Genomic DNA, 12,795 nt, shown 5'->3' on the forward strand with positions numbered 1-12,795 from the left:
AACCAACCTCTGCGTCTGATAACGACAGACGAGAGTTCTCATAAACGCAGAGACGGACAGGATATGATATCTTTTATTCAACGTTATCAGCGTGCTTCACGATAAAAAACAGGATGATTGGAGGATTAATGGTTGGCGGCAGATAACAAATGCTGCTTTCACGGCAGTTATCAGAGAGCTGTCCCTTCCTGGTGAAGAAGACGGGTCATCTGATGCGCTTCATTACACGTCTGCCACCAGATGTTAATGGACGTTTTTAATATCTACGTCAGTATGCATCTGTAACGTCACTGTACTGTTGATTAAAAGGATTGTTGATGACCAGAACAATCACCATCTTCAGTTTAAAAATGGATGTTAAATCATAAATGTTTTAGTATAGTTTTGTAAAGCATTAGATATGGACTAAAGATGTTCGTTGTTTGGGAGAAAATGACTCCCAAACGGTTTCTGTTATCGAGCAAAAACATCTCCTTGCAGATTTGAAAGCTCCTTTTGTCGGCTGTTCTCTGTGAGATGGACGGAAAAAGGTTTAGCTTCATCACTCGATTGATTTGTTAGTAACTGTGCCTTCTTTAATCTTATTTCTGTTTCCCTCTATTGAACTCTTGTTTCTGTCAGGTTGAGCTGCAACCTGTGTACGAAACTGCTTTGCGTATAAAGTCTATTATTTATTATGAACATATCTCATCCGCTGCTTTTAATTGAGATGCTCATATTCGAACTACAGTATGCCTCTTACATATGTATTGTTTACCTGTGGTGTTTATTTTTATTATTTTATAATCTTTGCTTTGTAATGTCTGTTGTGAAATTGTATAATGTATTTTTAATGTATTTATTCCTAAAAAGTCTTTTCATTTGTTTTGTAAAGCACTTTGAATTGTCGCGTACAGAAAAGTGATAATAATAATCTTGCCTATTTATTGTTGTACTAATTACCGAAAGCATGGATTTCATTCACAGTTCTCACACTCAGTGCTTTTAAGATTCCTCCGGACTTAAACAGTGGACATTTCTTTACACACTCTTGCATATTTGAACAAAAACTATAAAACACAACCTGTCTTTCCTTTTCCACATTTCTTCCGTTTCTCATTTGTGGTTATTTTGACTGATATTGCGAGTACAATACTGGAGGGGTTGATTAGTTTTGCCTCATTATTCTCATCTTATAAGGTCTGTAGAATAAGATTTGCAGGCTAGGATATCCCTACAGTGCTCCATTTAAAATGCTATTTCAACGTTATTCAGCTTATTGTACTTCCTTCGATTAGAATATTGCACTAGTCTGTGATTTGATAACATTTGGATTCATTTTGCAGCCCTAAACTGCTTCTTTCCTCTCTGTCTGACCGGAGAGGGAGCCGTTCAGATTCAAGCGACCACATACAAGAAACTCCTGCCAGAAGCCTTTGATATGCAAAGAGCCAATCTCTGCAATGACTGTCCTGACAGCCTTTCAATGAGCCTGAGACAAAGAAGTGGCACTCGTCAGAAAGAAAAAAACATTCCTCTGATTCTGAACACACGGTTACATCAGTGTTTGAGCTGTTGACAGACGGGGAGCTATCCTATCCTCATATTCAGTAAACATAGGAGGTTACGCAGAGTTCACTGTGAGAGCAAGGCTGCAGGAAACAAGAGGTCTGTGGCTCTGGACATTTGTCACATTGAAATCGGAGAGAGATTTCACAGTGTGCATATGATTTAATCTGAAGAAATGCAAACGTTTTGTACTGCGAAAAAAAAAAGATATGTCAGTAAATACAACACTGGTGAATTTAAAATGTCTAAATGAGATGACTAAACGTCATCACGCCCAACCTTAGCCGCCTTTAGCTTAGCGGTGGTGACGTGAAGTCATATGATCGTGCTGTAGTTCCTCAATAGCCCAACATTAGCCGCCTTTAGCTTAGCGGTGGTGACGTGCAGTCATGTGACCGTGCTGTAGTTCCTTTATAGCCCAACATTAGCCACCTTTAGCTTAGCGGTGGTGACGTGAAGTCATGTGACCGTGCTGTAGTTCCTTTATAGCCCAACATTAGCCACCTTTAGCTTAGCGATGGTGACGTGAAGTCACGTGACCGTGCTGTAGTTCCTTTATAGCCCAACATTAGCCTCCTTTAGCTTAGCGGTGGTGACGTGAAGTCATGTGACCGTGGTGTAGTTCCTTTATAGCCCAACATTAGCCTCCTTTAGCTTAGCGGTGGTGACGTGAAGTCATGTGACCGTGCTGCAGTTCCTTTATAGCCCAACATTAGCCTCCTTTAGCTTAGCGGTGGTGACGTGAAGTCATGTGACCGTGCTGTAGTTCCTTTATAGCCCAACATTAACCTCCTTTAGCTTAGCGGTGGTGACGTGAAGTCATGTGACCGTGCTGTAGTTCCTTTAAAGCCCAACATTAGCCACCTTTAGCTTAGCGGTGGTGACGTGAAGTCATGTGACCGTGCTGTAGTTCCTTATAGCCCAACATTAGCCTCCTTTAGCTTAGCGGTGGTGATGTGAAGTCATGTGACCGTGCTGTAGGTCCTTTATAGCCCAACATTAGCCTCCTTTAGCTTAGCGGTGGTGACGTGAAGTCATGTGACCGTGCTGCAGTTCCTTTATAGCCCAACCTTAGCCGCCTTTAGCTTAGCGGTGGTGACGTGAAGTCATGTGACCGTGCTGCAGTTCCTTTATAGCCCAACCTTAGCCACCTTTAGCTTAGCGGTGGTGACGTGAAGTCATGTGACCGTGCTGCAGTTCCTTTATAGCCCAACCTTAGCCACCTTTAGCTTAGTGTTTTATTCTGAAATAATCTAAAATAGCATTAAAAACATCCCATTGGATCTTTGTGGAGGGAATCAGGGAGATGCTAACTTCAGGGTAGCGCTATAAATGTACAACATCACTGCACCACTCTATAATGAAAATGGTCCATTCAAGATTGAGGTGACGTCATTAATTGTCCTTATTTGGTAGTCCAAAACCCAAAGATATTCACTTTAATGTAATATAAAACAGAGCAAAGGTCCTTCACTCACTCCTTCAATAACAGGAAGATAAAATAAAATCAACTCTGCCTCCAAAATCAACCATAGAAAAGAAAACAACATGAAGTCTGTGGGGGTGGATTGAATGCAGACAAATGAAAAGGGGATTCATGTCGCACACAATCAGAAGTTCATCATGCTTCACCAACAGGCAGGCGATGTGAAGCTCACACACAATCTCTCCACAGAAAACACACTCCCAGGCAAACAGAAGAAGACAAAACAACAGACACACAGACTGAGAAGAAGAAGACACGTCCATCTTGAGAAAGCACCTCATCCTGCAGTGAGGATTAAAATGTGTCCCTTTAACTTGTTTTGGGTAAAGAGTTGGACAAACAATTGTGATTTCAACACCATATGTGACTCGCTCTATCAGTGGGATATCGTTGTGAGATAAATGTTTATTTCACAAACTCCTGTCATGGTCATTCTGGGGTGCCTTTAAACTAAGTCTTGGCTTTCAGTAAATGAAGCTCTTCTGGTCAGACGATATTCTAACAAGCTTTAGGATATACTAACGAAGATTTCACACCAGGACACAAATCATAGCGAACGGTAAGGCAGTGTTTAAAGACTGGTTAATGGAAGAGACAATGCGAACGGACCCTGGAGAGTTACAGAAAACCTTGATCAGTGCTTGCGTCAAATCAAGTTACGTCGCTTTTGACGCGGTTATAGACATTGGTACTATTTCTATCTATACCAATACGATCATTTTTGAATTAACGAAATTGTTGAGAGGGATCCTACACACTCAGTTTGACTGATTTTGATAGAGGAAGTCACATATTTCTTGCTACACAATGCAGTTTTTTCACTCCTACGGTGAAATTTGAATGCCAGTTTAATCCTCAGTTACAGAACAAGTTTCCCATCAAGATGACATGTTTCCACAGTGCGGTTAACAGCATTACGGCGGCACTTACGTTCTGCTTCCCCACGATGTTGTCGAAGGGCAGCTCGGGGCTCCAGGACGCCTCGTTGAAGGTGGTGCTGCTCGCCCTGCGGTCCGAGGAGCTCGACGCCTCCTTCATGATGTCCTCCGGCAGGCTGAGCGTGCTCTCCTCCGGCTGCTTGATGAGGAACGTCTCGATGTTGTGGCGCCGCAGGAAGTCGTTGCGGTCTTTCCCGTGGCCCTCCTCCACCTCGTAGTCTCCGTTCAGACAGTCCAGAGCCGCTTTGGAGATGTGGATCCTCCTGGAGAGATGACGGGAAAAAACAATAGTCAGATTTTGAGGAAAAGTGACAGAATTTTTACGAAAAAAGTCAAATTTGGAGTAAAAAAAATAACACATTTTGAGAAAAAAAATATCCAAATTGAGGAACATTTCATAATTCGTAGAAAAAAATCTGAATTTAGGGTTTCCCGAAAAAGTCAGAGTATTGAGATTTTCAGAAAAAGTGCATTATTTAAGAACAATTTGAGTTCTCAGATATTCAGAAAAAAGACGTAAGTTTTAGGCTGTCAGAAGAAAGTCTTACATTTGAGAAAAAGGCACAATTCTGAGATCTTGGGGAAAAAAAACCTGAATTTTGAGGAAAAAAACCTGAATTTTGAGGAAAAAAATCTGAATTTTGAGGGAAAATTACAAAATGTTGAGATTTTCATAAAGAAGTAAGAATAACAACATTTTCAGAAAAAGGGCATCATTTAAGAAAACATTTTATTCTGAGATTTTTGGAAAAAAAGTCAGAATTTTGAGATTAATTTGAGCATATGGAAAACATCCTGCTTTAAAGGTGGAGTAAGTGTTTTTGGCCACTAGGGGGCAGCAGAACAACTCCATAAAACCCTTGACAACAGACACATAGCAACATTAGCATCTCAATAGAGTATTATTATTTGGGGTCAGATTTTGAGGAAGAGTGACAGAATTCTTAGATGTTCAGAAAAAAAAGAAGTACGTTTTACAGTAGGTTGTCGGAAGAAAGTCTTACATTTGAGAAAAAGTCAGAATCTTCAGATTTTCATAAAAAAATTCACAATTTTCAGAAAAAGGCAGAATTCAAGAAAAAGGCCGAATTTTGAGATTTTTGGAAGAAAGTCTGAATTTTGAAAAAAACATTTGTTTTCGTTCTAGACTGTTATGTGTCGGGTGAACCCAAAACATCATCCGACATTCAGATATCTTCTGTCCGTGCTTCATCCTCCTTGTTATATACCAGAGTTCAGAGAGACCACATCAGGGCGAAAACACATTTGGCCAAGAGACACCTTGATGTAAAGTAAACATCAAAAAACACATTTATTTTCACATTTAAAAAAGCAACCTCTATTGAAATGATCGTACTAAATTGTACCGTTGTGTCTCTAAAGCAAACAATCAAGTAAAAGGTAAATTACTGTCAAAGAACTGATTCCAAAATATTGCTGCTGGTTTATAAAACGTTTCTTTTTGCCGCTGCTTTTAATTGAACTATTCATATCTCACACTGCACTCTAACTTTTATTCATGTACCTGTGTTATTCATGTTGTATTATCTTTGCTTTTAAATGACTGTTTTTTAAAATGTTTCTGCTGCACTATTTCTTAATATCTTTCATTTTTGTAAAGCACTTTGAATTGCCTTGTGTTTATATAAATAAACTTGCCTTTAGAATAAGCCCTGAATCTGTTGTGTTTACTGACCCGGGGATTCCTCCAGACTCCAGCTTGTTGGCGATGTCTACGTCCCAGGACCAGACGTCAAACTGCCACTTCCTGAGGCCCAGCACGCCGCACAGCACCGAGCCCGAGTGGATCCCGATCCGCATGTCGATGTCGTGTTTCGTACGAGACCTCACATATCTGGGGGAGAAACAATGGAGATGTGTTTAGATTTTAATCGTGATTCCCCAGACTTATTCTGAGCCAGAAATCTCCACTTCAGTAGCGACAAGCTCTCCAGTCTCCAGAAGCTTTGTTCATGTATCAATCAAAGACACATTCATAGGAACCTTTATTCAAAAACACTTTATTCAGAGCTGTTGAAAGTATTTTTTTATGTATTTATCAAGTAATACAATTGTTTTCCTCTCTTCCTGTATGTCAACAAAAAACACTAGATTTGTTTGTATTGTTTATTTGTTTAGCTTTCTTTTATTTATACTGTTTTTTGTTTGTTTTAAAGGGTACATTTACGGACAATAAGTCAAGTTTTTCAAACAGAATTGTTGTTCTGGATATGTATTAAAATACGCACATATTCATGAATATAACACCTATTATTAATACATATTAAAACATGTAGTTAATCAACTGGGAACGTTTTATTTAGATATTAATTAGTTAAATATTGTATTGATTTATGAGTTGTAAGGATAAAGTATTTCAAGCTTTTTTAATTTATATTTTAATACATTTTAAATAAATAGGATAAGTAAAACACTCATCATTAATCAATAGCCGTTTGAGACTTGGTGCCTTGCTCATGGACACATAAACAGACTGAACCACTAAGCCTCTCTACAGCTTCACTATGATGGATAATTAATAATAAATGTGTAATAAATGATAAAACATGTGGAAAAAACTTAAAATAGAACCCTAATCATATCATGTAACTCAAATGAATCTGTAAACTGTTAGGGGCAATCATATATGAAGGTAAAAATGCATATTTAATGATCAACATGTATATTTAAGTAGAATATAAAACATGTATATATTGATTAAACTATGCCAGGGGTAACTCTGGGTCAGTGTGAGTGTGTGTGCCTTAAATCAGAATGTAAATACACATGAGTTTGACCTCTGGCGAAAAACACAACGCAGATATTGTCTGTTAATTCAGCGAGAAACGAGCACACAAAACATTTCATTTCATGCTTCACAACAGCGCTGATGAGTGTGAGGTGAAAGGCATGCTGGGAGATTGTGACAGGTGTGACAGGTGTGAATTAAGTCAAACTGCAGTTAGTCATGAAGATTAATTGATATCATTTAGAATTAAAAAGTCTCACATCCGAGGAAATAGGCAGAATTTAAGAAAACTATAAGAATTCTGAGATTTTGAGAAAAAAGTTAGAATTTTGAGAAAAAAGTCAGAGTTCTGAGATTTTGAGATTAATGTGGTTAAAGAGATTCTCAGAAAAAAAAGGCATTATTCAAGAAAAATTATGAATTCATGGTTTCCAGAAAAAAGTAAGAATTGTTAGATTTTCAGAAAAAATAAGGTTAAATTCTGACTTTTTCTGAAAATCTCAGAATTAAAATTAATCAGAATTATCAGAAGAAAATCTGATTTTTGAGATTTTCTGAAAAAAGTCTTACATTTGAGAAAAAGGCAGAATTATGGGATTTTGAGAAAACATTTCAAATTTTCAGGAAAATGTCAGAATTTTAAGAAAAAAAATGAATTTAGGGTTTCCCAAAAAAAGGTAGAATATTGAGATTTTGATAAAAAGCACATTATTTAAGAAGAATCTGAATTTTCAGATTTTCAGAAATATTTCAGAATTTTCAGGAAAAATGACATAATTTTAAATGTTTTGAAATAAAAAAGATTAATAAGATTTTGAGAATAATCGCATTATTTAAGAAAAAATATCATTCTGATACTTTCAGAAACATTTTTCTAAAAATCGCAAAATTCTGTATTTTTCCTCAGAATTTTGCGATTTTTAGAAAAATGCAAGAATTCTCAGATTTCAGAAAAAAATCACAATTTTAAGAAAAAGGCATAATTCTGAGATTTAGAAAAAAAATCATAATCCTCAATAAAAAATTATGAATTTTGAGATTTTCAGAGAAAGTCAGAATATAAGAAAGAGACAGAATTCTCAGATTTTCAGATTTTTTTTAAGGTTTCCAGAAAAAAGTCAGAAATGGATTTGTAAACAGGCAATTTGTCGAGGGAAGTTTGTTGCTAATGTTGATCTAAGTCAATAAAAAAGGCCTATGTGTAAAAGGAGATTTAATCTTGCGAATATGACTAAAAACAAACAATACAGAGTCTCACCTGCTCTGCACTCACATCTGACCTCAGACAGTATTTCATTTTAATATGCATGGTGATGATAAATGAGGCACTCCACTGATAATTACCCTACCTCTTGTAAACATCAAAAGAATAGTAAATGGGAGTAAATTAACCTGCATTTACAAACACAAGGGCGATATGAATTATGAAATGCTGCCATGCAATATTCAGAGCGCCTGTCTGCCTCAGTCTGACACCACAGAGTCTGCTGGAGCAGAACAAGCCCCGGAGCAAAAACCAACATGTTCGCAGGGTTCTGAGGCGTGTTGACTTCACTGCGTGGTGACAGCCGACACTGATACGCGTGATACGGACAGGAAGTCACTGATGGGTTATGGGTAAATAATCTCAAGAAGGGAGATGCTGAAATGACCAACGATAGGAGTCGTTTGATTCTTAGATGCTAGGGAAGGAGCTACTATGCTGTCCTTATTGTGTCTGTCTCTTTACTGCTGATGTTCAGTAGTGTCTGTCTCTACTTTAAAGAGTCCTCTCCTGCTGATGTTCAGGTGTATATCAGTATGGTGTCTCTACTTTAAAGAGTCCTCTCCTGCTGATGTTCAGGTGTATATCAGTATGTAGTGTCTCTACTTTAAAGAGTCCTCTCCTGCTGATGTTCAGGTGTATATCAGTATGTAGTGTCTCTACTTTAAAGAGTCCTCTCCTGCTGATGTTCAGGTGTTATCAGTATGTAGTGTCTCTACTTTAAAGAGTCCTCTCCTGCTGATGTTCAGGTGTATATCAGTATGTGTCTCTACTTTAAAGAGTCCTCTCCTGCTGATGTTCAGGTGTATATCAGTATAGTGTCTCTACTTTAAAGAGTCTCTCCTGCTGATGTTCAGGTGTATATCAGTATGTAGTGTCTCTACTTTAAAGAGTCCTCTCCTGCTGATGTTCAGTGTATATCAGTATGTAGTGTCTCTACTTTAAAGAGTCCTTCCTGCTGATGTTCAGGTGTATATCAGTATGTAGTGTCTCTACTTTAAAGAGTCCTCTCCTGCTGATGTTCAGGTGTATATCAGTATGTAGTGTCTCTACTTTAAAGAGTCCTCCTCGCTGATGTTCAGGTGTTATCAGTATGTAGTGTCTCTACTTTAAAGAGTCCTCTCCTGCTGATGTTCAGGTGTATATCAGTATGTAGTGTCTCTACTTTAAAGAGTCCTCTCCTGCTGATGTTCAGGTGTATATCAGTATGCAGTGTCTCTACTTTAAGAGTCCTCTCCTGCTGATGTTCAGGTGTTATCAGTATGTAGTCTCTACTTTAAAGAGTCCTCTCCTGCTGATGTTCAGGTGTATATCGTAGTGAGTGTCTCTACTTTAAAGAGTCCTCTCCTGCTGATGTTCAGGTGTATATCAGTATGTAGTGTCTCTACTTTAAAGAGTCCTCTCTCTGCTGATGTTCAGGTGTATATCAGTATGTAGTGTCTCTACTTTAAAGAGTCCTCTCCTGCTGATGTTCAGGTGTATATCAGTATGTAGTGTCTCTACTTTAAAGAGTCCTCTCCTGCTGATGTTCTGGTGTATATCAGTATGTGTGTCTCTACTTTAAAGAGTCCTCTCCTGCTGATGTTCAGGCGGACGTGGACGATTCGGTCTCGATGCAGTGACGAAAGATAATCGGTATAGCGTAGTAACGTTGCTTCCTGATTTTCCGGCCGCGGCTTTACTATAACGTTTTTTTCCACTTTAATATCAAATCGGTCGGTGACGCAGAGATCAGGGAACAGACGTGACAGCGGCACAGCAACACCAAACACGGAGCAGTCTGCTTTATCCACCAACACAAAACACCAGTCCAGAACCAACAGCAGCAGGACCCGCTCTGAATCACTCCGTGTCGCTGCGGCTCAGAGACACAGGGATTTATGTTTTTCAAAAATAATCGCGTTACAATCATGTCAGGTTTTTGGTGGATTTAATTAAGTCTTGGATTGCAGAGTATGAATGTCCTCTAGCAATTTTCAGAATATACGTGTGTAAAGTTTGTGAAGGCAGGAGGAAAAAAGCTTCCGCGATCACCGTCTCCTCTGTTCCTCCAAGCCCCGCCCCCTCCCTGAAAATAATGAGTGACAGGCTGATAGTAACCTGATAGACACTTTATTATTCACTTAATCACTGAGATATAATGAAGCTAACTTAGTCTCATACATTCATGGGATTTATGTAACAGTAAGACAGAGAATGTAAGTGTGCACCCACATGCACTATTTTAGTTGTTATATGCTGTTGTAAATACTCCTGTTGTCTGCTGTGTTCAGACTCAAGTCCTGTGTGTGATGCCACATTCAGGACATTCAGAGTCCTTTTTTAACAGAAGACCGTTGCTAGAAGCTGCAGCTAGACTGCAGAAGCATTATTTTTTTGTTTTTGAGGATGGAACAACTTCACCCACAGATATAGGGAGGCTAGACCTATACAATTAATTTATTTTGGTTTATAAATGAATGTCAAGACATTTATGTTATTGATTTCTGAAGCACTTTCTAAATAATAAAAAGAGAGTTCATATGTATTTACTGCATGTATGCATTGATGAAAAATAAGCCATGTGCAGTAATATAGAACATTGAGGATGCAACGCATTGGTATGCATCGGGATATCGAATTGAATCGAATCGTTGACAGGATAATCGTAATCGAATCGAATCGTGAGACCAGGGAAGATGCACAGCCCTAGTGTATATCAGTATGTAGTGTCTCTACTTTAAAGAGTCCTCTCCTGCTGATGTTCAGGTGTATATCAGTATGTAGTGTCTCTACTTTAAAGAGTCCTCTCCTGCTGATGTTCAGGTGTATATCAGTATGTAGTGTCTCTACTTTAAAGAGTCCTCTCCTGCTGATGTTCAGGTGTATATCAGTATGTAGTGTCTCTACTTTAAAGAGTCCTCTCCTGCTGATGTTCAGGTGTATACCAGTATGTAGTGTCTCTACTTTAAAGAGTCCTCTCCTGCTGATGTTCAGGTGTATTTCAGTATGTAGTGTCTCTACTTTAAAGAGTCCTCTCCTGCTGATGTTCAGGTGTATTCAGTATGTAGTGTCTCTACTTTAAAGAGTCCTCTCCTGCTGATGTTCAGGTGTATATCAGTATGTAGTGTCTCTACTTTAAAGAGTCCTCTCCTGCTGATGTTCAGGTGTATATCAGTATGTAGAGTCTCTACTTTAAAGAGTCCTCTCCTGCTGATGTTCAGGTGTATATCAGTATGTAGTGTCTCTACTTTAAAGAGTCCTCTCCTGCTGATGTTCAGGTGTATATCAGTATGTAGTGTCTCTACTTTAAAGAGTCCTCTCCTGCTGATGTTCAGGTGTATATCAGTATCTAGTGTCTCTACTTTAAAGAGTCCTCTCCTGCTGATGTTCAGGTGTATATCAGTATGTAGTGTCTCTACTTTAAAGAGTTCTCTCCTGCTGATGTTCAGGTGTATATCAGTATGTAGTGTCTCTACTTTAAAGAGTCCTCTCCTGCTGATGTTCAGGTGTATATCAGTATGTAGTGTCTCTACTTTAAAGAGTCCTCTCCTGCTGATGTTCAGGTGTATATCAGTATGTAGTGTCTCTACTTTAAAGAGTCCTCTCCTGCTGATGTTCAGGTGTATATCAGCATGACATGTAGTGTCTCTACTTTAAAGAGTTCTCTCCTGCTGATGTTCAGTTTTATTTATTCAAACATTTTAGTGCAATCTGTTGCAACTTCTATTATAATGTTTTTATTTATGTTTCTATGGCTACCAGTGCCTTTATTGAAGTGACAGAGTTGACACAGCAAAAAGTCCCATGCCAGATTCAGAGCCGGGTATCTACTAAGTATTATCCTGTCTTTTTAATTAAAATGTCCGCACACATATGGAAGAAGGCTGCAGCACAAAGTGGTCTTCTGTAAGCCGCTCAGCATATTGAGTTAAACTGAACACAGTGCAGATCTGACAGCTTACCCTCCTCTAATCCCCCCTTCCTCCAAACATCACACTCCTCCTCTGTCACGCTCCGGCAGCGCGGACAAAATGCCACAAAGAGGAAAATAAAATGAGATGTCCTCGGGGTCTGAACGCCGGGTCAGTGAGTGAGTGTGTGTGTGTGTGTGTGTGTGTGTGTGTGTGTGTGTGTGTGTGTGTGTGTGTGTGTGTGTGTGTGTGGTGTGTGTGAGGACTTTATTCCTGCTGCACATCCTTCTTTCTCACATGGAGATTACACACTCAGTTATGTGTCATGATCCGTGAGCTTATGAAAATCCCTCTTGTGTTATTTTTCTAAAATATGATGCCATCACTGAATACATTTCCTCTGCGGTGTCAGTGATGCATGGGATGTGTGATATAACCTTGTGATTTGATGTATTATTTGTTAGTGATATTCTGCAGAAACTCAGCCAGAGGCACATTGCAGAGGAGCTGCTGTCACATCACAGACCTGCTGCAGCGAGAAATGAGATAAGGCAACGCTCAGATAACACTCTGCTGTCCGACTCCTCCGGGGGAATACGGTTTTAATACAATTCTTTCAGACTTGCAGTGAAAGAGAACAGGTGTCCTTATTTTGTGATTCAAGGATATTGCAGAAAATACATGCAGTAGTTCAATAATGCTGTGTCTAACGGCCCGTCTACACAGGCATCAAAAAATCTTGAAGCTGGGTGTGTCTGAGTCTTGGCGATTTCTCGCGCCCAAGGCGACCAACAACCAATCACCTGAATCTCCCGCCCCCGACATACAAAGCAATAGCAATGTTAAAACGAAGTAAACTGGATATAAAATCCCCAAACAGGCGAAAACCTACCAGTTTCACCCACTGTCTCTGCCAC

At 39.0% G+C, this 12,795-nt stretch overlaps 1 protein-coding gene across 1 annotated transcript in view; it reads right to left on the reverse strand.

Annotated features, from left to right (window-relative positions):
• The window catches only part of adcy8 (adenylate cyclase 8 (brain)), a 161,631-nt gene that overhangs the window by 39,486 nt on the left and 109,350 nt on the right, over positions 1 to 12,795 (reverse strand). Inside the window, exons 8-9 of the mRNA XM_034208202.1 lie at positions 5,669 to 5,827; positions 3,965 to 4,235 (exon numbers count right to left, since the gene is read on the reverse strand). Of these exons, the coding sequence (XP_034064093.1) occupies positions 3,965 to 4,235; positions 5,669 to 5,827 (430 nt within the window). The remainder of the gene's footprint in view (positions 1 to 3,964; positions 4,236 to 5,668; positions 5,828 to 12,795) is intronic.

The sequence above is a fragment of the Gymnodraco acuticeps genome, unplaced genomic scaffold, assembly GCF_902827175.1.
Source record: "Gymnodraco acuticeps unplaced genomic scaffold, fGymAcu1.1, whole genome shotgun sequence".
NCBI lineage: Eukaryota > Metazoa > Chordata > Actinopteri > Perciformes > Bathydraconidae > Gymnodraco > Gymnodraco acuticeps.